Source organism: Trichechus manatus, unplaced genomic scaffold (genome assembly GCF_000243295.1).
Source record: "Trichechus manatus latirostris isolate Lorelei unplaced genomic scaffold, TriManLat1.0 scaffold00176, whole genome shotgun sequence".
NCBI classification, from domain to species: Eukaryota; Metazoa; Chordata; class Mammalia; order Sirenia; family Trichechidae; genus Trichechus; species Trichechus manatus.
In genome coordinates this window covers 1,648,638-1,671,438 of record NW_004444112.1, presented here as the reverse complement: position 1 = coordinate 1,671,438, position 22,801 = coordinate 1,648,638, and the positions used below count along the sequence as shown (strand labels likewise).

The 22,801-nt window shown below is 50.8% G+C and overlaps 1 protein-coding gene across 3 annotated transcripts in view; it reads right to left on the bottom strand.

The window, feature by feature from the left end:
* The window catches only part of NFATC1 (nuclear factor of activated T cells 1), a 116,617-nt gene extending 93,869 nt beyond the window's left edge, over positions 1-22,748 (bottom strand). For all 3 annotated transcript variants that reach the window (XM_012558599.2, XM_023741217.1, XM_023741218.1), the window contains exons 1-2: positions 22,636-22,748; positions 11,109-12,213 (exon numbers count right to left, since the gene is read on the bottom strand). In XM_012558599.2, coding sequence (XP_012414053.2) covers positions 11,109-12,213; positions 22,636-22,726 — 1,196 coding nt within the window. In that variant the 5' untranslated portion in view covers positions 22,727-22,748. The remainder of the gene's footprint in view (positions 1-11,108; positions 12,214-22,635) is intronic.
* Positions 22,749-22,801: the final 53 nt, after the last annotated feature.

Sequence of the window (22,801 nt, the reverse complement as noted above, 5' to 3'; positions counted from 1 at the left end):
AAGGCCATCCGTATCTTACATCTAAAAACTAACTCTCATGATAAGTCACATCACCTACTTAACTAAATCCAAGGATCTCAGGATAAGTAACTCCTTGGGGTATGAGTTTCTTGATGTGGTAGGAAACCACAGGGAGGCAGTTCTTGCATTTAAATGGTTTGGGCAAAATCCTCAATTCTGAATTTTTTAAGAGTTAAAACCTGTGTGTATTACTTATCACTGAGATGAAAGCTGTAAAGGTTGTTTACAACTCCTGTGATTCTAAAGTAGATGAAGCTACAAACTCTGAATCTGGCAGAACTATAATCCACCTGAGGGAAGATAATCAGGCTTAAAGGAAAACAGTATGTTCAAAGTCAGATAGTAATACATTTTCTCAGGCTCTGCAGCCAAAGTCCTCTTGATTGTTTAACTGGGTTTTTTTTTCCTAATTAGTAAAAAGAAAGGTTTCCCATGCAGGTCCTGAGTCCACATCCATTCTCCTCCCCATTTCAAGCAGTGCCTCCAGTGAGACACAGAGGCTCCATCCACAGAGCCTCAGAGCCACCTGGACCACCCAGCAACCCTCCCGCAGACTCACCCAAGTTCAGTGGAGCCCCTGAGACTCTGGGCCATGAGAAAGTTCTTCCCACCCAGGAGAGGTCAGCTTTCCTGGGACGGCTGCCCAGAGCCTGCAGAAGGGCAGGTGGAGCCGCCCATGGCCACACTGCATTACTCTGCTGGTGCTCAGACCAGGGCCTGGGATGCAGGACCCTGATGGTCACTCTGATCAGGGCCCAGGGTCCAGGACCCTGATGGTCATTCTGATCAGGGCCCAGGGTCCAGGACCCTGATGGTCACTCTGATCAGGGCCCCTGCCCCTCAGGGTTCTCACCCTACCAGCACACCCAGTGTAAGCCTCCGCAGATTCTTCTCCTAGGGACGCTCACCAACATGACTTCTCTGCTCTCTGGAAGACAATGACAAGCCTTCCTCCTCAACAAGACTGTCCTAATGACAGAGAAGGGAGAAAAGGTATCCTAGAATCTTCTAAACACTTCAGAGAATTCAATGGAAAGGAGCTCTTGTCTAGAAACCCAGATTCAGGAGAAAAAGACATTTTACTTTTGGGAGGACTCCTCACCTACTAGAGCTCATCCCCGCTGGAAAAACCCAACATCTAAATGACTGTGCTGTTTCCACTTGGTTCCTCTGTCCTCAGGGATTGGGATTGCCTGGACAAGAGGGGCAGCTGCCTTTCTCCTAGTGTCTGCTCTTAGAACAGAGGTCAAGTAACAAGTACTCCGTAAACCATAGACATTCATCAAATGAATGAATGAGGGAGTGAGGAAAGGAGTGAGTAAGTGAATGGCTGAGTGATGAGCAAGTGAATGAGTGAACCAGTGAATGAATGAAAGAGCAAATGGATGAATGAATAAGTGAATGAGTGAATAACTGGATGAATGGACAAATGGATGGATGGATGGGTGGACCGATGGATGGACGGATGGATGGATGGGCAGACGGACAAATGGATGGATGGAGACTATGTGCACTGAAGGGAGAACTTCAGGGAGGGGAGCCATGGGCAGTCCGTCTGCCCTACCTCCATCTTCACGTTTGCACACGTGGCAGATGCCAAGGCACTGCAAACACTTGTCTATGCCCCCAAACGGATTCTTTGACCACATCCACAGGCCACTGAGGATGAAGTTTCAGCAATGGGAACTGCAGGCTACACTACCACGAATTACTTAGAAAAACTAGAAATTTACCAAGTGCATGTTGATGTAGGATGAGGCACAAATGAGTCATGAAACAGACGGTTCAATTGTGGGGAGATTTCCAGTAATTCACTTTCCACAAGCAGAGTGACTGATGTTCAACTCTTGCCTTGCTGAACTCTCAAAGTTCACACTTAAACTGTCTGAATATAGGACTCAGAGAGAAGTATGGATGTTCATTAAATGAGTGTGAGTGCTTTTTGCAAACACAGGTTTAAAGAAAACACCAGGGGTTCATGACGTAATACTCTTAGCTACGATAAATATGGTTGTTTCTCAAATAATCAACAGGAATGTGTCAAAACGAGAATGTATTGCTCCCTAAGAACTAAAGGAACTCAGAACCCTAACAAGTATTGCTTAGCACCGCTAATAGAGTCTTTGCAGTGTGATGTCTGTGTGACAGAGCGTGTCCTTTGTCCTCATAACGTATCTGGGCAGAGACTGCGGTGGACAGACCCACGCTGTGGCTGAGTCCCTCCATGCTGGACCTGCTGCCCAGTCACTCTGCTGTGGGTTAGGACACAGGTGCGAACTGACTGCATGCCCCTCCTCTCTGTACACGCATTCCTGCTATGAACCACTGCCCCCCTCCCTTCCCACGAAAGTATCTTCCCACAGGCTTCTCATTGCCCGTACTCTCATTCAGCCCACCAGTCACTGAGCATCACTGAGCGTGCCATACAGCAGGGCGCTACCTACGCTGACGAGGCTCTCTCACCCAGAGGTGTGAACTGTGGCCCCACCCCACAGGTGAGGACACAGTCCAGGTGGAAGGCGGAGCCAGGCCTGGACCCCTGGCCTGTCTGCATTGGGGCCCCAAACTTCCCAAGGACGGTGTCACACTCTATCCACAACAGGAGTCTGGGGCCCTCCAGCTTCTTCTTTTACATTCCCTGTGGCTTGGTTTCTCCCTCCATGAGTAAGGCTGATCCATGCACTCTACCTCCCACAAGATGATTAGCTCATTGAGGCTGCAGGGAGGGATGTTCCCAGGCTGCCTGGCCGTGGAGTCCTGTTCAGGCACAAGCACGGTGTCATCACAATGCAGGGTATTGCTGCTGGGGGCACAGCTCTTTTAAAAAATTATTGTTGTCGTTTTTATTGTGGTAAAAGATATGTAACAAAAGATTTGCCTTCTTAACCATTTTTCTGTTTACAGTTCAGTGGCATTAATTACATCCACCAGGCTGTGCAACCATCACCACTCTCCACTTTCAAACTTTTTCACCACCCCAAACAGAAGCTCAGTACCCCTCAAGCAAACCATGAATCTACTTCTGTTGCCACAGATTTGCCTGTGCTGGACGTTTCATGTAAACGGGATCATACAGCATCTGTCCTTTTGTGTCTGGCATCTTTACTCAGCACGGTGTCTTCAGTGTCCATCCATGTCATACTGTGCACCAAAACATCATCTCTTTATGGCCGAGTGACAGTCACTGCAAGGGCAAACATGGGTCTTTCGAAGCACACTCAGCACGTCCACACTGTGTAGAAAGGACTGAATCAGGCCCCTAGCCCAGCTCAGGTTCCTGTAGATCAGCCTTGGCCCCCTAGGCTACGTGTTGTCCTGGTGCCCTGGGGTGAGCCATCTAACGCTGAAGATGGCCCATTAAGATCTGCATGCTACCTGTGCAACACCTAAAAGAACTGGAAGGTAGTGCCAGTCAGCAGTGACCAAGGCACCCAACTGTTACTAAAAACATGCAGCATAATCACGTCACTGCAGGGATGTGTGATTCCCTGTTGCCAGTGAGAAACAATTCCTTCTAATGAAACAGCAGTGCCTCTTCAACACACTGAGGGGCTGGGGACACTAGGTCCTATAGGGTCAAACCACTAGGCAGTCAGTCTCAGGGATGAGGCTGCCCCAACACGGGGACTGCAAGGTGCATAGCCACAATCGAAGCATCACACTCTCTCTCTCTACAGAGTCCTTGCAGCCGAAATGCTTCAGAAACACAGCCAAGTGCAGATGGAACTGAGGAGATTTTATTACATGTGAAAACCTCTGAGGAGAAAAGAAAAACCATATTCAAACCATAGCCTTTTAGAACAATCTATCAAAAGCCAACTTCATACCTGCATGTCAAATCCTGGCTTCCAGAGGATATTTTAGAAGCATCTATTAAGATGCAGACCCTTCTCATCATATACAAATGCATTTTTGCTCAAGAATCCAAGCAATATTGACAAATAAATCCCCCTAATTTGTGTGGAAGGGTGTAGTTGTAAATGTGAACGATCGCCATCTCCCGTTCAACTTTAATCCCCAAGGCTGTAACGTTATCTTCTCTCCTCCTGAACCGGCACACTGGCAGGTAGACAGTCATTGTGACAAACCTCCAAGCACCCCACACACTTTCCCTGAAGAAACAGTCTGAGCAGAAACCAAGTCTGTTTTGTCTGGGGCCGCTGACGTGCGCTGTCATCCTCATCCTCCCAATGGGCACTTCACAGTTTGGGAAATCTCAAAACGGGGGACACAGGTGTCTGAGAGTGAGCCTGCTCCCTCCACACTTGGAGTCTTGTCATCAGCAGACAGGCCAGTGGACGCAAACTCACTGAGCAATAACTCTACCAGCACTTTGATTATCCCATGAAATCAGCCAACATCCAGCTATCAAGACATCTACTTAAAAATTCATTGCAAATTATCCTCTCCGGAACACACAGGTACTGGAGTTCCCATTTCTGCTTTTCGTGGCTAATCACAGACATGCACAGAACAGCATGTAAGAGAAATAAGTGCTAACATCCCTTCCACACAGACCTTTGTAAAAACATATTGCAGGTAGATCCGGATCCTTCTGTTCTCAGTCACTTTCCTTTCCCGAGTATTTTAAAATCTTAGTGTGAATCATTAGGCTGATTTTTTAAAGTTAGAAATCAGGATCGCAAAGAGCCTTTTCCAAGAGTCCACTGTGAGCTGTACAATGCAAGAAAGAAACTAAACCAGAGGAAAAGCTGTTCAAAGCTCCACACAGATCCTACCTGCTGCCTTAATACAGCTGAGAAGGCCCGAAGATGAGGTTAAATCCCTCTAACAGTTTGTGCCATCAGCAGGCTCGGTTTTTACTTTTTGGGTCCTGCAACCTGTGCCCTGGCCGCAGAGTGCCCACCGAGAGGCAGTGCTTGACACCTTTCAAACCAGATAGTCATCTTCTCCTCGCTGCTCGGCCGCACGCAGAATGGTCAGAGGATGCTTGGCTGCTCACAGGAAACCGTGCCAGGAGTCCCAGTGCTTCCTACAGCTCATGCACATTCACTGGATCCCGAAGGAGCACAGATAACCGGGTCTCTGAGAGCCGGCACAGATGGGTGCCATGTGGGCGTGGGTCCACCTCCCCGTGGGTCTGGGTCTGCCTTGCTGTGGGGCTGTGTCCACCTCAGGGCATGGATCTGTCTCCCGCAGGGGATAAGTCCACCTCCCCGTGGGTCTGGGTCAGCCTCCACCAGGTGTTGGTATAGCCTGAGTCCGGTTCTGCCCAAGTGTGTGGGCATTCAACCTGAGGCTTGGCCTGGCTTCGGGTCCAATTTCCCTGGGGGACGTTTTTCTTCTATGTTTTTAAACCTCATGATCTTTGATCTTCCTTTCATCATTTTCAAATGACTTGATCCTTCTATCAAGTCAAAAGAGCCAACAACGAGAAGTGATGTACCCAGGGTCCGAGGGGCCATGGCCTCCCATGTGCCTGTTTCTACCGCAGAAACCAGAAAGCCACCAGGGTGCAGGCAGGCACAAGGGCAGGGATGCCATGGGTTAAATCTCAGCTGTGACGCGGTGATGCCACCTAAGTTGGGCCACCACCACGCTCACGGTGACGTAAGGAGCTGCCCCAGGACTCTGAGAAGCTGTGGAAGCTGTTCATAAAGACAGAATGAGCACGTGTGGGGAGCCCAGCACATGCCTGCCCACAGCGGGCACATCCACAGTCACAGTTGGCCACAGGGCGGTCAGCCATGAAGCTCCTCCTAGCTCTATCTCTCAGCGCGGTGCTAGGACCTGGCATGGGTATCCGCACCCATGCACAGACATTTGCAGGACAAGCACAGGGATAGCATGAGGAGCCTCCACAATCACACAAAGCGCGTCTCCCCCACCCCATTGGCACCCTGCCTGGCCAGTCCCACAGCAGCCCAGAGGCTCATGTGCCCCGGGAACAAAATCGACAGGAGGACAGCAAGAAACTGCAGCATGTACCACTCCCTTTCCTCCTCTGCACCGGCACAGAGGCCTGTTCAGCTCAAATCTGTAGCAGAGTGGGATTCTGAGAAACCTCGAGTCATTAGCACCCAGCTCCGTTCTCCACTCCTCTGCTCCTGAGGGAACCGCACTGAGGGAACCCCACAGGAAAACAAAACCCACTCAGAGCACGGCTACTGAGTGCCAGTAAACCTCCACAAGGGATCCGCAGTCTCAGGAACTGGAACACGTCTTCCTTCCTTCGTTTAGGGCATTTCTGGAGCATAGATGTGACTTGCCAGATGGCCCTGGTACTGATGACAATCCCTACATTGAACACACATAAAACAGTGTAGACTTACCCTTCAGAGAAACAGTTTCACCCTCTCAGGGAGTCACGCAATCATTCGGGAATTACCTTTTCAGCACTGACTGTGTATCACATTCTGACAAGAGTTATGGGAACGTCGAAGCACGTGCGCACAGCCTAGGAGAGGGACATGAGACCCGTCACCTCCCCAAAGCACACAGGCCAGAGTCATCAAAAGAGAGGCCACGGCCAGAACTCGGCAAGCCAGGCCAGTGCAGAGCGATTCAGAATTGAGGGCTGACTGGGGGGTGTTTCCCTCCAAAAAATGGAAGGGCATGAGTAGAGACAAAATACCAGAGATGGATTTGAACTGGGTTGTGAGCAGTTTTTTGTAGGTCGCCAGGAGCCCAGCCAAGTGAAAGTACTTTGCAAACCTCAAGGGTACTGTTCCACTTCCTACGCTCGATGCTGACCATCTTCTGAGGGATGGCAGGGATGCTCTGGGGACACTCCCACGGCCACCACCTCATACAACCTGCTGTGCTGAGGTTTACCTACAGTATGTTAGAGAAGCACTCTAATGCCCAGCCACAGGGTTCCATGGTTCTGAATCCATATTGGCCATCACCGTTGGCCCACAGGCCCTGGATTTTTGCACACCCACCAGTGACAGTGAGCCTTGGCATTCTTGCTCAGACGCTGGGGATCCAAAGAGATCACATCACAGCTCCACTTGACCACTGAGGCTGAAGACAAGTCCTCCACACCCAGGGCCCTTGGACACCTACAGGAGCCAGCACCATCCTCCCCCAACAGTCTGCCCACCCCGGACTTGCAGAGATACTCAATCAGGAGCAAAACAGCTTTGCAGTCTTCAGAAATTCCCAAACGAGGCTATGTTAGGGGGTTTATGTTGGAGAATAAGACAGGATTTACTTTTTACCAGTCCACATATGTATTTAATCCTATTCCAAATATAATTTATAAAATAGATAATTTACAAAATGCAAGAGGAATCAGTATTAGTTTTATCAGATCTTAGAAGCTAAAGCATGTACGCCTAGCATAAAAGTTATCGATATTACTGAAACTTACAGTATCTCAGCCAAAAACCTAAAAGAAGCCATATCTGAAATAAACTGATCTGGACATGTAGCTGCTGATTATCTGAACTAGAAAAAAAATATTCTTAATCCTATCTTACCCCTTAAAAAGTTAACATCTTTCAAAGTACTCAATTCAATAAAGCAAAGTTTTGTGTAAAAGAATTTAATTCAACAAATGTGTTGCTGATCCCACAAACAGACTCACATTAAAACCCTTCTGACTTTCCAAAACTAGTTTAAGACTAAATTCCTTATATAATTTCGCCTCTCTAAAAGCGAAGTCAGGGATTACACTGGGCACAAATAGCTAAAGACATTAAAACTTCAAAAGCTGAAACTTTCCATGTGCTGATTCTAAAAGAAAGAAAGCCGCTCGCACACACGCAACCCCTACATATGGATGCAGGCTGCTGAGGACAGTCGAGTGACCGAGTAAATGAATGAACAATCATCTACTTAAGCTTTAGTTCCTTACGTTAATATAGAAATCTCTAGAAGTCACCATCTGAAAACTACCATCTAGACATCATCACGTGTGATGCAGGCATTCAATGTTTATGCCTCCTCTGTCCTTCTCTGAAACACACAATGTATCTTCAACAAATCCTGTAGCTTCTGAACTCATTACACTAACTGCACTCAGCAGCATCGTAAAAGTTGTTCTGCAGAAGTTGGGAAGCTTTTAGTCCTGACTCCTCTGACCTTGGGGGATGTGGCTGGGCCAAATTACTGGGCCGTGATTAAATGAAACAATGCCACAAAGGACTCGCAAGCTGGCAGAACACGGAAAGTGCTGGATTGATGGTGGTGGCTGCTGTTGTTATCATTAGCGTCATCATGGGAGAAAGGAGTAGGTGGGGAAAAACTCATCTCCTTTTTGAGGAGCTACACGGCCTTAATTTGCTACCAGAATGTTGTTGTTGTTAGTGCCATTAAGTCAATTCTGACTCACACCAACCCCTGTGACAGAACAGAACTGCCCCACAGGGTTTTCTTAGCTGTAATCTTTACGGGAGCAGATCACCAGTCTTTCTCCCATGGAGCCACTGGATTGGTTCAAACTGCCAACCTTTTGGTTAGCAGTTGAGCACTTAACCATTGAGCCACCAGGGCTCCTCTGATACTAAAATAGAGGGTTTAAAATTCTGATTTTTTCTGAGGGCTCCATCATACGATTTCTGTGCCAGTTTCCTAAGCTTTAAGAATAGAAGCGTCATTCATTCAGTTTAACTCTAAAATAACTGTAAACCCTAAAACTATGAAGCTCTACCAAATACTGTGTTATCTATCTCACAAACATCACAGTTTTCTCATTGCAGCAAGCATGTGGCATCACCTTCCTTTGAGGCCCATGGGGACAAAGGGGCATGTGTCAATGCTGAGTTAATAATAAAGACCCAGAAAGAGGAATGATACCACAACGCCCAAAACGCCTCAGAAGGCTAGCACAGCGTGCTTTTCATTTAAAAGTGCCTGTCTGCGTGACGACATAAGGAAGAGTGCCCAGGGCTACTATACCACAGGAAAGGGGGACATGCGTTTGCTGTGATAAATCCCCATCCCAGGCTCCGGACATAATTAGAAACAGGATTCAGGTGTGTGGCCAGCAGGCCCGTCGCTGCCCTCGTGTCCGAACATGATTTCACGTGCATCTACTGGAAGGGCCCATGGGAGGGAGCTCGGTCGCTCTACGTTTCTGGTAAGACAACTGAGCGTTTCATTTCGACTGTAGCTTCTCGCTGCCCTCCAGCACTGGGCGGTGAGATCACCGGGAAACATATTGCAAGGGACCAGGAAACATATTTCTATGTGGGACCAAAACAGTGGAAAAATGTCCACATCAACCCACTGAGGACAGCTCTGTGTGATGCTCTTTCTGCTTATTTGCGTTAGCTCACAGGAATGCAATGGGCATCACACCTAACGGGAGGAGCAGTTCTGCAACCAGGAGATAAAGATAACAGAGGAATTTGGCCCACACGATTATTGCTAGAATTCCCAACCAAAGGAAAAACAGTGCCCTGTGCTTTCCAACCACCAAGTCCGAGCGGTATGAGACGGCCACAAAGGCTTGTGCCCCCAACACACACAGTCCCCCGAGAACCACCCGCTGCCACACACATCCTGAAGGAAGAGGAGACTGCAGAGCCGGGATGGGCTTGTTGGTAAAGGTGCTGCCATCTGAGAGGCAGTGCCAACGTCACACCTCACAGCCTCTCACACCTCCTACGGCTCTAGTTCTGTCTGCTTGACATTGCTCTTCCCTTAGCTTTGGGAGTTTAATCAAGTTCAGTTCTGAGTGACTATGACTGTCATCGTCCAAGAGAAGGCACAAGACAGTTAACTGTCATGTGTGTGTGCCCGAGAGGCTTGGCTCTGCAATATTCTCATTTTTATCTAAATAAAAATTGTAAAGAAGTACAGCAGACATAAGTAATTTGTACATTTTTTAAATGCCTCCAAATTTATTTTTTTAAATTTCCACATTTATGATTTGGATCCGGGTTGTTCTAATGACAACTCTCAAGACAAGCTTTATAGGATTTAAATTTGAAGCTCGGATAGATATGTAGAAGCACCATAATGCAAGTCAAGAAAACTCAGAAATTCTTGCTTTCTCTCTAAATTTTAACTGACTACTATTTTCGTTAGCATGCCAGCAAAAAGGTAGTATTCACTATCTGATTGTTTAAAACATTGTCAACTCCCATGCTTTCTTTGCAGAAACACTCAGAAAGGTGACAATGGGTTCAGTCGTAGCCTAGAACCAACTCATGCCATCCACACACAGCCCTGACTACATGTTGCACACACGCTTAACTGCAGGGAAGAAAGGAGCCCACAGCCAAGCGAACTTCTAAGAATAACCCTATTGAAAGGCTGTCTTCATCAGATAGCCCCACCGCTCCATCCTGCCTCAGGATGTAGTCTGATAAAAAAATGGCAAAAAAATAAAAACAGCAGCAAGCTATGAACCCCGCCCTCATGCAGCATGGCATGTATATGCAGTGTGCCTGCGTCCAGGGCACCGGCTTCACCGGCCTGATGGAGCCTGACGTCGGAGCGCTGGAGGCCAGCCCCGCCCATAGGAGATGGCACTTGGGCGCTTCGTGCCCAGAGAGCACTCTGTCTGGGTCATCTGTGGCCCACCTGTCGGGAAAGCTATTTAGGATAAAATACAGTCAGCCAATTCAGTGAAGCCAGCGGAGCAGAGCAGCACCTCATGCTGCTGGGCAGAGATCAACAATAAACACCAGGGCTTCAGATGCTCCTACTCCCGCCCTGAGCCCAGCGCCATCCCTGGGGAGGACACGCTGTCATTCCCAACACCAGCAGGGCCGCTCCAGGGGGGACCGCTCCGCTCAGGCCAATCTGTATTCGATGCTGCAGCAGCAGTAATTAGGGCTGAGAAAGGAGACGAGGCAAGCAGGGAGGCAGCCGCAAACATGGGGGCAGCTTGATTTGGTTTAGTCTTATTAAGGAGTCCCTGGGTGGTACAAGCAGGCTTGACTCCTAACCGAAATGTTGGAGGCTCAAGTCCACTCAGAGGTGCCTCAAAAGAAAGGTCTGGCAATCTACTTCCAAAAAATCAGCCACTAAAAACCCTGTGAAGCACAGCTCTCCTCTGACACACATGGGGTCGCCATGAGTCAGAGTCAACTCGACAGCAGGCTGGTTTGGGTTTTTGGTTGGTCTTGTTAGGCCCTGGTGTTCAGCCCATTCTGAGTGCAGCAACTTACCTCATGTAGGAAGCCGGGGACAGGGGCTTGGGCTTCACCCAGGGGCAGGGGGCCTGCGGCACCGACAGGTACTGGTCGCAGAAGGCGCCCTTGCGGATGTGCTGGAAGGTGGGGAACTCCTCGGGGGAGAAGGTGGCGGCGGGCGGGGTGGCACCGGGGTCCTCGCCAGCTGGTTCCACCTTGAGCGCCATGGCGGCAGTGTGCTCCAGCGTTGTCTTGCGGGCCTTGACCGGCACGCCGTCACCCAGGTCCAGTGAGCTGTCGGTGGACAGGGCGTTGATGGCCGCCACAATGGCCGAGCTGGTGTACTGCGTGGAGTTGCCCAGCCAGGTGTCGTCAGTGACGCTGACACGCGGGGAGCCCTGTGGGGATGGTGTGGGCGAGGGGTGCGGTGAGCAGGAGGGCTGCCGGCCATTGAGGCCATACTTGCGCTTGTTGCAGGGCGAGGAGGGCCGGGAGCCCCGCGGGCCCAGCCAGCTCTCCTCAGTGACACTGGCCCGCGGCGAGGTGGACGGCGAGTGCCGTGGCGAGGCCAGCAGGTTGCAGGCCCCCAGTCCGCGGGGGAAGCCGTCCTCAGGGTCGGTGGTCTTGGGCGATACACAGGGGGACTGCCAGGGGGACGTCTGGGGGGAGGCATAGGGGTAGGAGTAGTTGGACTCATACGAAGAGGCCTCAGAATTGCAGCTGCGGGAGGACAGACTGCTGGCCGGGCTCAGGCAGGTGGGGTCCCTGTAGGCCTCGAGGCCGGGCAGAGGCAGCGTGGCCGTGGAGGGCGCCCGCCTGGCGCCAGGGACGGTGTCCTCCACCTCCACATCGTGGAAGAACGGGTTGCTGCCGTGGTGCAGGCCCAGGTAGGATGTGATCTCGATGCGGGGGCTCTCCAGGGCTGGGGCGCCGTTGGGCCGGGTGCCGCCTGAGGGCAAGAAGTACCCGGCAGGCCCGCTGTCCACTGCGCCCCCATACCCCGAAGGGTGGCCCGTTGATGGGAGGACGGAGATGACGGGATTAGACGTCTGAAGGTCATGGCACGGGGCTGGCAGTACGGGGTGCGCCGTGCTGAGCGGCAGGCCAGAACTGATACCGGAGGATGCATAGCTGTAGTGCTCTGGAAGGAAGAAGAACGAAGTGAGGGGCTATTCATCTAGTGGCACAAGCCCCCCACTTACAGACCGACTCGGGTCCCTCCACCTGACTGCTGGCCCCTGCACTATGCCCACTCCTCAGTACAGCGGCCTCTGAAAATGCCTTCGGGCCAATGTCCTGGGCCGTCCGAAACTCTTCATCAGCTGGCAGGCCCTCCTGCAACCCACTGCTTTCTGCCCTCCTCCTCTCCCTCCTTCTTGTACCCCCAGAAGCACACTGACACCCCCAGGGCCTCTGCACCCCCAACCCAACCTGGAAAGTTCTTCTCCCAAGAGCCGCAAAGCAGGCACCCTCACTGTCTTCCAGTCTTTACACAAAAGTCCTCTGCAGGGAGGCCGTCAACCAGAGTCCAGTCCCCTAACCCAACACTGGTTTCATTTTTCTCCCGAACATGAATCACAATCGCAACAGGTACGCCTTTCGCTCATGTCTCTTGCCCGGTGGAATCTGAGCCTGTGAGGGTGCAGGCTCCTGTCTGTCTATCTTGTTCCACCGCCCTTCTCAGAGTCCAGGACTGTGCCTGGCCCATAAAAGGTGCTCAGCCGGTTTAGTCTACAAATGAACGAGTGAGCGAATGAATGAATGAATGGGTCTCAGAGACAGAGATGCAGACGCTGAGGGAGATTTTCAAGGCTAATCATCACTGCCGAGGGCTCTGATGCCGCGCTTCCTCGCCGCCAGCTGCAAAGACGACGCCTCGGGGACTGGATAAAACACAGATTCTGGGGCCCCTCTAGGAGACCTGGTCCTGGCTCCGGGCCCAGGAATCCATCTCAAAAAAAAGCACCACAGCAAGGCTTAAGAACCACTGCTTACGTGTTAATTCTACCTTAGTAAGATCTTTTCAAAAGTCATTACTTAATGTAATTATTCTAACAGGAAAGCCCAGCTTCTGGGTCTCCAACTTGAAAAGACTATTATCACATCTCAGTACTTCATTACTGTACACCTAGAGATGGGTATTCCAAGGTCCCTGACAGAAACCCTAAGCCTGTTTCCGGGTTCAAGTGCACCGGCTCGAAGACACTTCACAGAGGAGTAGAGCCACCCTTCCACTCTGATGTGACCCAGAAACCCACAAGGTGGGCCCGAGAATCAGGGGTCTAAGAGTCCCCACCCAAACCCCATCACATTCACCAGCAGAGATGGGCCTAGCACCCCAAGCAGGTGGGAATCTACTTCCATCGTCATGTTTCCAGAAGTAGCCACCCAACAACTCTCTCCCGAAATACAGTATTTTATAATCCCGCTACCGAGGTTCTTGCTTTTATCAAACCTGAGTCCCGCCTGATACAAACACTATCTTCACATGCTTCATTCGCAGTGGAGAGGCCTGAGGCCTCAGACTGCCCACACGTACAGCCCCCCACCATCAGCCCGAAGAGTCACGGATCTTTGGAAAGAGAGCATGGTACCTCTCAACATTGGTGTCAGACCCACAAAAGCCTCTGCAGGCCTGTGGCAGCCCTCACAGATGACCAAGTCGATGAGCAGAGCTTCTCCCTGAGACCAGAAAGACTTATGGCAAGGAAAGACATCACTGTTCAGCCAGAAAAGAGACAGGTATTGATAGAAGAGTCAGGCACTCGCACACAAACTCAACACGTAGCAAAAAAGCAGTGACTTCCTGCCATCGCTGCCTGCAAAGCACAGAACAGAACCTGCTCACTCCCTGGATCCAGGAGTGGGTCTGAGCCCCCCAGCCCCTGTTCTGCAGAGCTCATGCAGCACCCCGCTCTGAGCCTGGGTAGCCCCCACTCTCCACAGAGATGCTGGGGGAGAAGCAAGCTCCCTGAGGAGGGTAGAGCCTTTCTGGGATACAGAATCCCCCAGAGTGGGGGCAGCCAGGTCCGGGGCCACAGAACCATCTGGACCCCAGTGGAGCCTGGGCCTGCGCAGACCCCATCTTAGTAGTTTCTGGAGGCCCCTTCCAGATAGAGAGGGTGGACATCCCATGAGGAAGGGGGACCCCTGGGGGCCCCAGGCCAGGCTGCCTGTGACCCCAGGAATACCCACCCCTGTGGGCCCCTGGGCCCCTCGGGACAGGCCTTTGCAGAGGGCCTCAACCTCTCCCCAAGCAGGACAATGAGGGCAAACCACACACTCTATTTGGCTTCAAGACAGCAGCCACCTCCGTACCCACCCTGGCACACACCTAGGGGCCCACACACAGTGGGTACAGACATGGGGACCCACACCTGGGGACCCACACCACGCCAGCCCGGGGCTCAGACAGCAAAGACAGGCTCGCCCTGCCTCCAAAAAGGGAAGGCCAGAGAGGCGGGAAGCTGGTGTTGGAGAAAGGAAGCGTGACTGAGTGTGCATTTTAAATAGCCACTCAAGCTGCTGCATGGGGTCTGACCACCTGGAGAGAGCGGAAGGTGGGAGATCAAAGATGGAGACGCTCAGACCAAACAGCACGCAATTGGTCAGAACGCTGGGTTACCCACTCTTGCAGCTACCCTAGGAAAGTCTTTTCTTCACCACTTCGTAACTGTTACTAATTTTTACTTTTACAGTTTGTAATTCTTCTTCACTACTTGTTTAAAAGATAGGCCTTGGCACTTTCTTTCTCTTTATAGTTACATGCACATGTTAACATACTACAAATAGTCAGGGGTCTTCCCCTTCCATGGCCGGCCCAACATTTCCCACACCATTCTCACCAGGGCTTTGATTAAAAAAAAAAAAAAAAAAAAATCAGGGAATAAGCTACAAACTGTAGGATTTCAACTGCATGACATCCTGGAAAAGACAAAACCACACAAGATCAGTGTTTGCTAGGGGGAGGGGAGGGGTGACAGGCAAGCATAGGGCATTTTTAGGGCACTGACATGATTCTGTACGACACCGTGATGGTAGCTACATGACATTATTATGCATTTGTCAAAACCCACAGGACTGGAAACACAGAGAGAAACAGAGAGAGGCCTAAACTGTGGACTTTATTTAATAATAATGTATCAATATTGGTTCATCAATTGTAACAAATGTACCACAGGAATGCAAGACATTAATATTAGGAAAAACTGCAGGGAGGGGAAGGGGTATATGGGAACTCTATAATTTCTGCACTATTTTTCTGTAAGCTAAAACTGCTCTAAAATATGTATTAAATTCCAAAAAAAGAAATTAGTCTCCCAGAGAGGGGAAGTTACCAATAGTATCTACCTGTTTTCAGGCAGAAGTCAGACATTAATTAGGTCAACTAAAAACAGGGCTAAGCCAAAACCAAACCCATTGCTACTGAGTTGATTCCAACTCATAGCAACCCTACAGGACAGAGTAGAAGGGCCCCGTAGGGTTTCCAAGGAGGAGCTACTGGATTCGAACTGCTGACCTTTTGGTTAGCAGCTGAGCTCTTAACCACTATGCCAAAATAGGGACAGAGGTGTGGAAAGTGCCCTTGTATTAACGAAGTGCCTTCTTAACAATGAATAAATAAAATATTCATAAAGTGAGTGTGAACGTATATTATATGGCAGGTGTTTTAGTAATCAGAACTCAACAAGTAGTTTTACTATGTTGGACATATTCTAAAACAAAATATAAGTTAAATAAATCCCTTAGTTCCTGGTTTTTGTCTCACTCCTGAGCAGATAATTCCTGCCCCAGGGACCTCTCGTATGTGCCAAATCCACCGGAAATGAGTTTATTCAGAAAATTGATTTATTAATGACTAGCACTGTCACCATGCCTCCAGTGAGGTGTCTGCTGGCCTCGTGGGACCCCGACCCTGGATGAGGCTGGTCTCTAGGGCAGACCAAAGTCAGTTCCCTCCCTCCGTCAGGATGGACAGACTGAAGGACACACACCACAATGACTGCTGAGCTCACCTGCTTCTTTATAATCCTTCTTTCTGTTAGAGACACACTAACAATCTAATACTAAAATAAGGATTCATTTCCATTTTAAACGAAGTCGTCTACTTGAGAATTCTAAAAAGCAGTAGCCATGAAATGACGGGAAATACTAAATAGCATTCTAAATATAAGATAAAGTCCATCTCTCCAATTATCACCTAACTCCTGACACTAGAGAAGATACTATAGCACGTTCTAACAGGCCCCTCCAGGCCTTTACTGACCACCAAGTCTTTCCTTTGGGCTGCTGGACCTTAATGGTGGTTTTGTGGGATTGCTAAACTTACAAATTCCTCTATTTCCTGGGTCCTAACTTAAAGGTATGATGCAGAGCTGTCATTTATTTTGAGATGCAGTTGATTCCACTGTGAACTGCCATTTGTTGGCAGGAAGGTAATTCCAAAGAATAAAAACCCCAGCCGTTTCACACTTCCGGTGTCAGGCTCCTCAGTCTATGCCAGGACCAGGCCCTGCTCTGACGCCATCCGTTTCTCCTCCTCCAGGCTGAGGGAGCCCACAGGGTGTGCTGGGCTCACAGGAGACTGAAGCTCCTGCATGTCACGGGAAGATGGGGCGGGGGGGGGGGCCTGGTCTGAAGTGTTTCTGAATAAAAGCCTTATTTGAGGGTCAAAGGAGAAACGGGGTTTATGAAAGAAAGCACCTGGGCCGAGGGAAGGAAAAGAAGGAGGCCCCCATCCCTTCACCCACGAGTGCAAGCCTCTTCTGTGCGGCTGGCGTGAGGCGCCACACCAGGACAGAAGAGAGTGGAGACTTCCAGCAGAGGCCTGCTCGAGTGAGCCATTACTTTGACTAAAGTATTTCAATAAAACTTGATTCAATGAGGAAAAGAGAAAACACACCGCCTTTATTAGAAACAAAGACTCACCCAGCCGTGAGTTTTCCTTAATTAAACAAATTACAAAAGAAGAGCCTTAAATGCCTAAACTTAATTATGAGCACTCAACCAAACGCCAGGGGAGAGGACTATCTGACAATACAGGAACCGCTCCTGTTCCCGGTTTTAGAACAGTAACAACAGGTTAGGGCTTTCTAACTTGCCCAGAGGCCAAGCCCTCCCACAGCACTGACCCCTCCCTCCCTGGGTGCACACACTGCCCACCCCACCATGCAGCACCCACCCCCTCTTGCCTGGAGAAGAAGGCCTTGCTGGGACCCCTACTCGGCAGCCTGGGGCACCTGGGGAGCCCCCCTTTCTTCTTCCCCTCCCCCATCCCAGCGTTCCCTCAATTTGGTTTTATTACCCACCTGAACCATATTCAAATTTGAATTATTTTAACTATTCAAAGGGATTGCAGTCACAAGGAATGAAAATATTCCCAGTAACTTTCTTAGCAATGCTGAGATGTTCAGACCGATTTATATCATGTCAGGCTCCACTAAAGAGCTCAACACCTATTACAGTCAGTTTCTACTGATGCCTTAGGAACCTGGCTATTTGCCAAGAAGGGTTCATTAAATTACAGTGTAGGTGAGTACAAAAGAAACGACACTATTTTAAGCAAATATTATGGAGAGCATATTCAAAATTATTTAATATAGTAAAATGTGGCAAAAATGTGGCTTGTCCTTTGAATACACGATCTGCATTCTCCTTATTCCTCAAATGTTCAGAGTATTCAGGCTGAACGCACCCCACTCAGCCACCCTCCTCTGCAGTGACTGAGCATGGTGATGGTGTGCTGGTGGGGGGAGGCCTGGGCAGCACAGAAGGAGACACGCCCTCAGGTAGGCCCAGCTGCCATTGGCCTCAGCAAATTCAACAAACCAGAGGTGCCAGCAGTATTTTGTCTCACACTGAGCAGTAATTTACTTCAGAAGCATGTGATTTTACTTCTCAACAACTGCAAAGAAAGTACATTGATACACCTCCTATTAAGACAAAGAAAAACTGCAAGTGGGCCTTATTCCCCCAAGAAGACCACTCCCCACTTACTGTAGGGGAACCTGCCCTTAGTCAGTTTATATGTCAGAGTTTCCACCAAACTTCCCACATGGCAAGGCGACAGGTCTCCAGGCTGCAGCCCTCAGATGTGCACCAACAGGAGGGGGGAGGGGAGGGAGGGGAAGGTGTGGGTCTAGGGCCATCCTGGGTTTTCCTGGCAGTACTTTCATCCTTCACAAATGGTGTTTGATTCTCATCCTCAAGAACAGCCCCCTTAGCAGCAGCTGCAGTGGAGCCATAAACCATGACACCAGACACAGGCCGGGAAGGGTCAGTGGCCGGACTCGGGCCTCCAGATGCTGCATCTTCTTTGCAGTGGAGGCCGTTACAGACACTGGCAAGAACATAACTTTGCACGTACTGGAACTTTAAAAAATAACAGCTATCAAAGTCCCTGGCTGCACCACTGGAAGCTGTTTACCTAGTGCGCCCACCCAGTGACCTCCACAGCAGCCTGGGAAGGCTGTGGCAACACGGCGTGACAGACAGCGACAGCAGCTTTCCACCGTCCGCTCAACAATCTGCCACTGAGGAGATTTACAAAGGCAGCTAGAATGGCCTCATTACAGTAGCAAACAAACAATATTTAATGTTATATAAATAAACACACAGTAGCCTTTCAAGGGTCCTTCAGCCCACCCAGGATGTGGCCGCTGACACACTGCCCTTCAGGAGACACTGAAACGCCCCCCAAACTGTCCTCACTATCATGTCAAGCAATCATCTTCACAGTCTCTATTTCCAAGGAATTAAGAAGCATTCATGTTGTTCGCTAGTAGCTGTGCTCTCCCGTTGAGGAAACGATAGAAAGCTAAAATATCCTGATCATCCAAATGGCTCCACCGCAACCTGCCATCTCAGAACTGTCGGCCAGGTAAACTGGAAAAAGCGGGGCTGCTGTCTTCAAGAGCTTACCGCTTTCCCTAAAGTGCTGGGCTATAGCCAACACACTTTCCAAATTTAATTCTCTTCTGAGATCTTCCTTGCTAGGCAGTGCTGACGAGCAGGAGCCGTGTTCCTGCAGGCTCCTCCCTGTGGGTTTCCTGCCCGAGCCTGACCAGCCCACACGACAGTGGGCTCCTGGGTGGAGAGACGCCACTGCCCTTGGGTAAGAATGTTGCTGAAAATAAAAATTCTTCCAGACTGTCACTCCTCCCAGTGCACACGACACAGCACCAGTGGAGCAGAGAGAGGCAAAGGTCGCCACCACAGCCCTGAGGTGTCTCCACTGGCGGGAGTCCAGACCGCCGCCCAGAGGCCTCACCAGTTTCCTCCGAGTTGCCACGGCGACAATGCTGGCAGCACTGGGCAGGCCAAAATAACTTCGAAAACAAGCGCCTGAAGGCGGGAAGTGGTGGCCACACCTACCGAACAGCTGACAGCAAACCAAGTGATTTCCTTCCACTCAGGGCCGCGGGGGAGCCCACCCCGAGAGGGCAGAAGGAGCCCCCCAGCGCCTGCTGCTCCTCCTTGGCGCTGGGCTGGGGAACACGGCCCCTTCCCTGCCCGGGGCAAAATTAAAAACAGAATTCTTTTTCCCAACCAATAGTTAGTAACTAGCCACTATTTGCACTACTTGCACTCGCTGAGTGCTTCAGAAGTAAAGATAAATAAGCCCCTCCCTTCCTCAGAGCACCTACTGAGAGATCAGGCCTGGATGAGCAAAAAGCTGAATAAAAGCAGAAAGGGGATGACAGACACAAACAGGGGCCACCACGAGGCAGGACTAATGCTCCCGTCCACCAGCTGGCCACACCAACGTCTCTGGACTGCTCAGAACCAGCAGGCCCAGCCTCCCTCAGCCAGCCCTTTGGTAGGGTACCTGCTGTGAACTCAGCTGGACAGGGCATCGCCTTCATGAGTGACAGCTCGTGAGACAGGGGCTTCACGTGCCATTGTGCCCTTTGTAACAATGTATAAATTTCCATGTTCAGTGTCATCTATAAAACACAGCATCACCTTGCTTCTCAGTCTAGCTCAATTCTACTTATTCATTCATTTATTTATATGCAGACTCCTCTCAGAAATAATGTGAAGCCATTTCTACCACCCACTAAGGGCTGTGGGATTTAATGTGAGAATTTAATACATATAGCAATGTGATGTAAAAATTAATCTGATAATAAAAAAAACAGAAGAAAAAAGCATGAATGTCTCTACAAGAAACATAAAAAAGAAATGTTTTCTGGAACTGCTTTCTGATTACCACTAAAAGGAGGAAGGGACCTTTCCACCTCCGTGGGGTCTCCCTGCCCTCAGCTCTCTCCCTTCACCTGAGCCTCCTTCCCCCCAGCCCAGGTAAAAGCTGCGCCCAAGGGCAGGAGCCCATGAGGCCTTCCGGGTCCAGGCCTCCCTGGACCTGCTGGGCTCCAGGAGGCATTAGCTGGAGTTTTCTCCCTGAGAAGGTTGGGGTGGGGGCACAGTAATGCTTAAAGCAACCTTGAGACTCTCTCGGCCCAGTTCTAACCTGAACTCTGAACAAGAAGGGCGCAGCTGCTCTGCAGGATGCAGCGCTGCCTGGGGCTCTGGAGAACAAAGCATTGCAGGTGAGACGTGCTCCCTCTCCTCACTTGTTCTGTTTCTCTCAGATCAAGGCCAACAAGAACCATTTTTGGGTAGGCACCCAGCAGGGCAAGGGGAGGTTTCCCTAGGGGTCAACCAGCCTCTCAGATCGTGGCGGGGGGTGGGGAGCAAGCTACCCAGAGTCTCATCGGCTGATGCCAGTGAGCCCCACTCCTTCAGACTAGGCATGAAACCATGGGACACTAATGAACCCAGACCCCCGGGGACATTCACCCAGCTGATCTGTTTCCTCCCCTACAGGCCGGGGTAGGGCCTGACCTCTCCCTCACCAGTCCTGAAAGTCACCGGAAGATTCAGGAGAGACCTGCAGAGCTGGCTCCGTCCCGCCAGGCACTTGTGCAGCACAGCATCAGATGCTGGAACATGGACAGGCAGGGGTTCAGTATTAGTTATTCATGCTGAGTAACCATGCAAGTAGGGGCATCCGGAGGTGCAGGCCCCTGGGAACTGTGAGAATCACCCTCACGAAGGTCTGCCTGGTCTCCCGCTGAGGTATCATCCTTGAGGATGGGAGTGGCTGAGGGACAACCAAAGACCAGCCACATGTGCAAACAGGATTCTAAAACAGACGCAGAAAGCACTCCTCAACAGGCCATTTCTACCCCATGACAGGTCAGAAGTGGGTTCCCTGTTTCCGAATTACTACTCTTACTAGTGCATGCTTGCTAAATGAACTGAAAAGGGGGCTGAGTGGTGTTAAGAAGCTCTTCTGAAAATACACTGATGCAAAGAGCAAGAGGATTAAAGAGAACTCCAGAGAGAACTTACAAAACTATGCCCAGTGCCACAGGCCAGCATAATTCAAAGCAAGAAAGTAAAAAGTGCCTCTATGGGCCAGGCTTTTCTACTTCCAGTCCCAGCTCTCCCCCATGCTCGCCAGCCTTGGCTCCAGCTGGCCTCAGCCAGTCCACAGAAAAGGGAACTGAGTGAGGGAGCCACTCAGATATGGCCGGTAATGCAGATCAGGCCATGTGTGCCCAGCTGGAACGTCTATTCTTAAAAGATAAAACACATTAGACTTTTTCAAAGAGGAATCCTGACTGATATGGAAAATATTATACCCTTATTATAATCACATATGGTCTGTCTTCACCAACTATGAGTACTGAGTCCCCACCCCTTCATCTCCCATCTACAATCGTGGATGCTTGTCACTTGAATGGAGAGGAGAGGCGGTGGTGGAGGGCTCTGGGTGGCCAGTTATTCAGGGCAGCCCAGGTCCCAGCAGGAGCCACAGATGGCGATGAGATCCACAAAAGGGTTACCGTCATCCAATAGCTTAGGGGCCATCAGGGCATCCATTCTGGGAGTTCTTTAGTTTATCTGTGGCCTGTTTATCTGCTTAACTGGAATCTTTATTTTTGACAGAAAAAAGAGAAAATGAAAGAAGAGGCTCTCCTTTCGTGCAATTTGGCGCAAACTTCAAAGCTCAACCCCTTAACCTCTTCTCTTTAGGAGGCAATACGCACGCAGGCAGAGCTGCGCTGGGTTTTCCGTTGTCGTCCTTGCAGGTGCTCTCGAGTTACAGGCTGCGGGAAGCGGGCCGCCCGCGGTTCTGGCCTCCCGGACAGGCGGGCCGGGCAAGATCCGGCCCAGTGGCAGGAGCTGCCGTCCTAGCGGCGAAGCACGTCTGGCAACGCCGCTGACCATCTGTGCCCGGGTCACAGTTTCCGAGCTCCGTGCCCCCGACACTCGCTTCCCCTTGAACAACCCGTCCCTCTGCCTCGCCGGGACCGGCCGGCCCCTCTTCCAAGTGCCTGGTCTGGGAACCTGGACAAGGTGCAGGGGCGCCGGGTCCACACACCTGAAGGCGCGGCGGCCTCTCCGGCCCGGCCCTCTCCCGCCGCTATACGACGCATTTCCCTCGGCCCGCGGCGCCCAGAGCCGGGACCCGGCCGCGGGGACACTGCTTCTCCGCCGCCTAAGTCCTCGGCTCGCGCCCGCTGCGCCCCCGCACCCCCCGCGCCCGGCCCACCTCCGGTGGCCGCAGTGGCGCCCTCGTCGCTCTGGTCGAACTCAAAGAGGAACTCAAAGTCGAACTCCTGGTCCGGCCCCAGCCCCGTCATGTCGGGCCGGGCGGGCACCTGTGGGTCCGGCAGCCGCGGCGCCCGCTCCGGGCGTAACGTGACTCCGACGCCTCT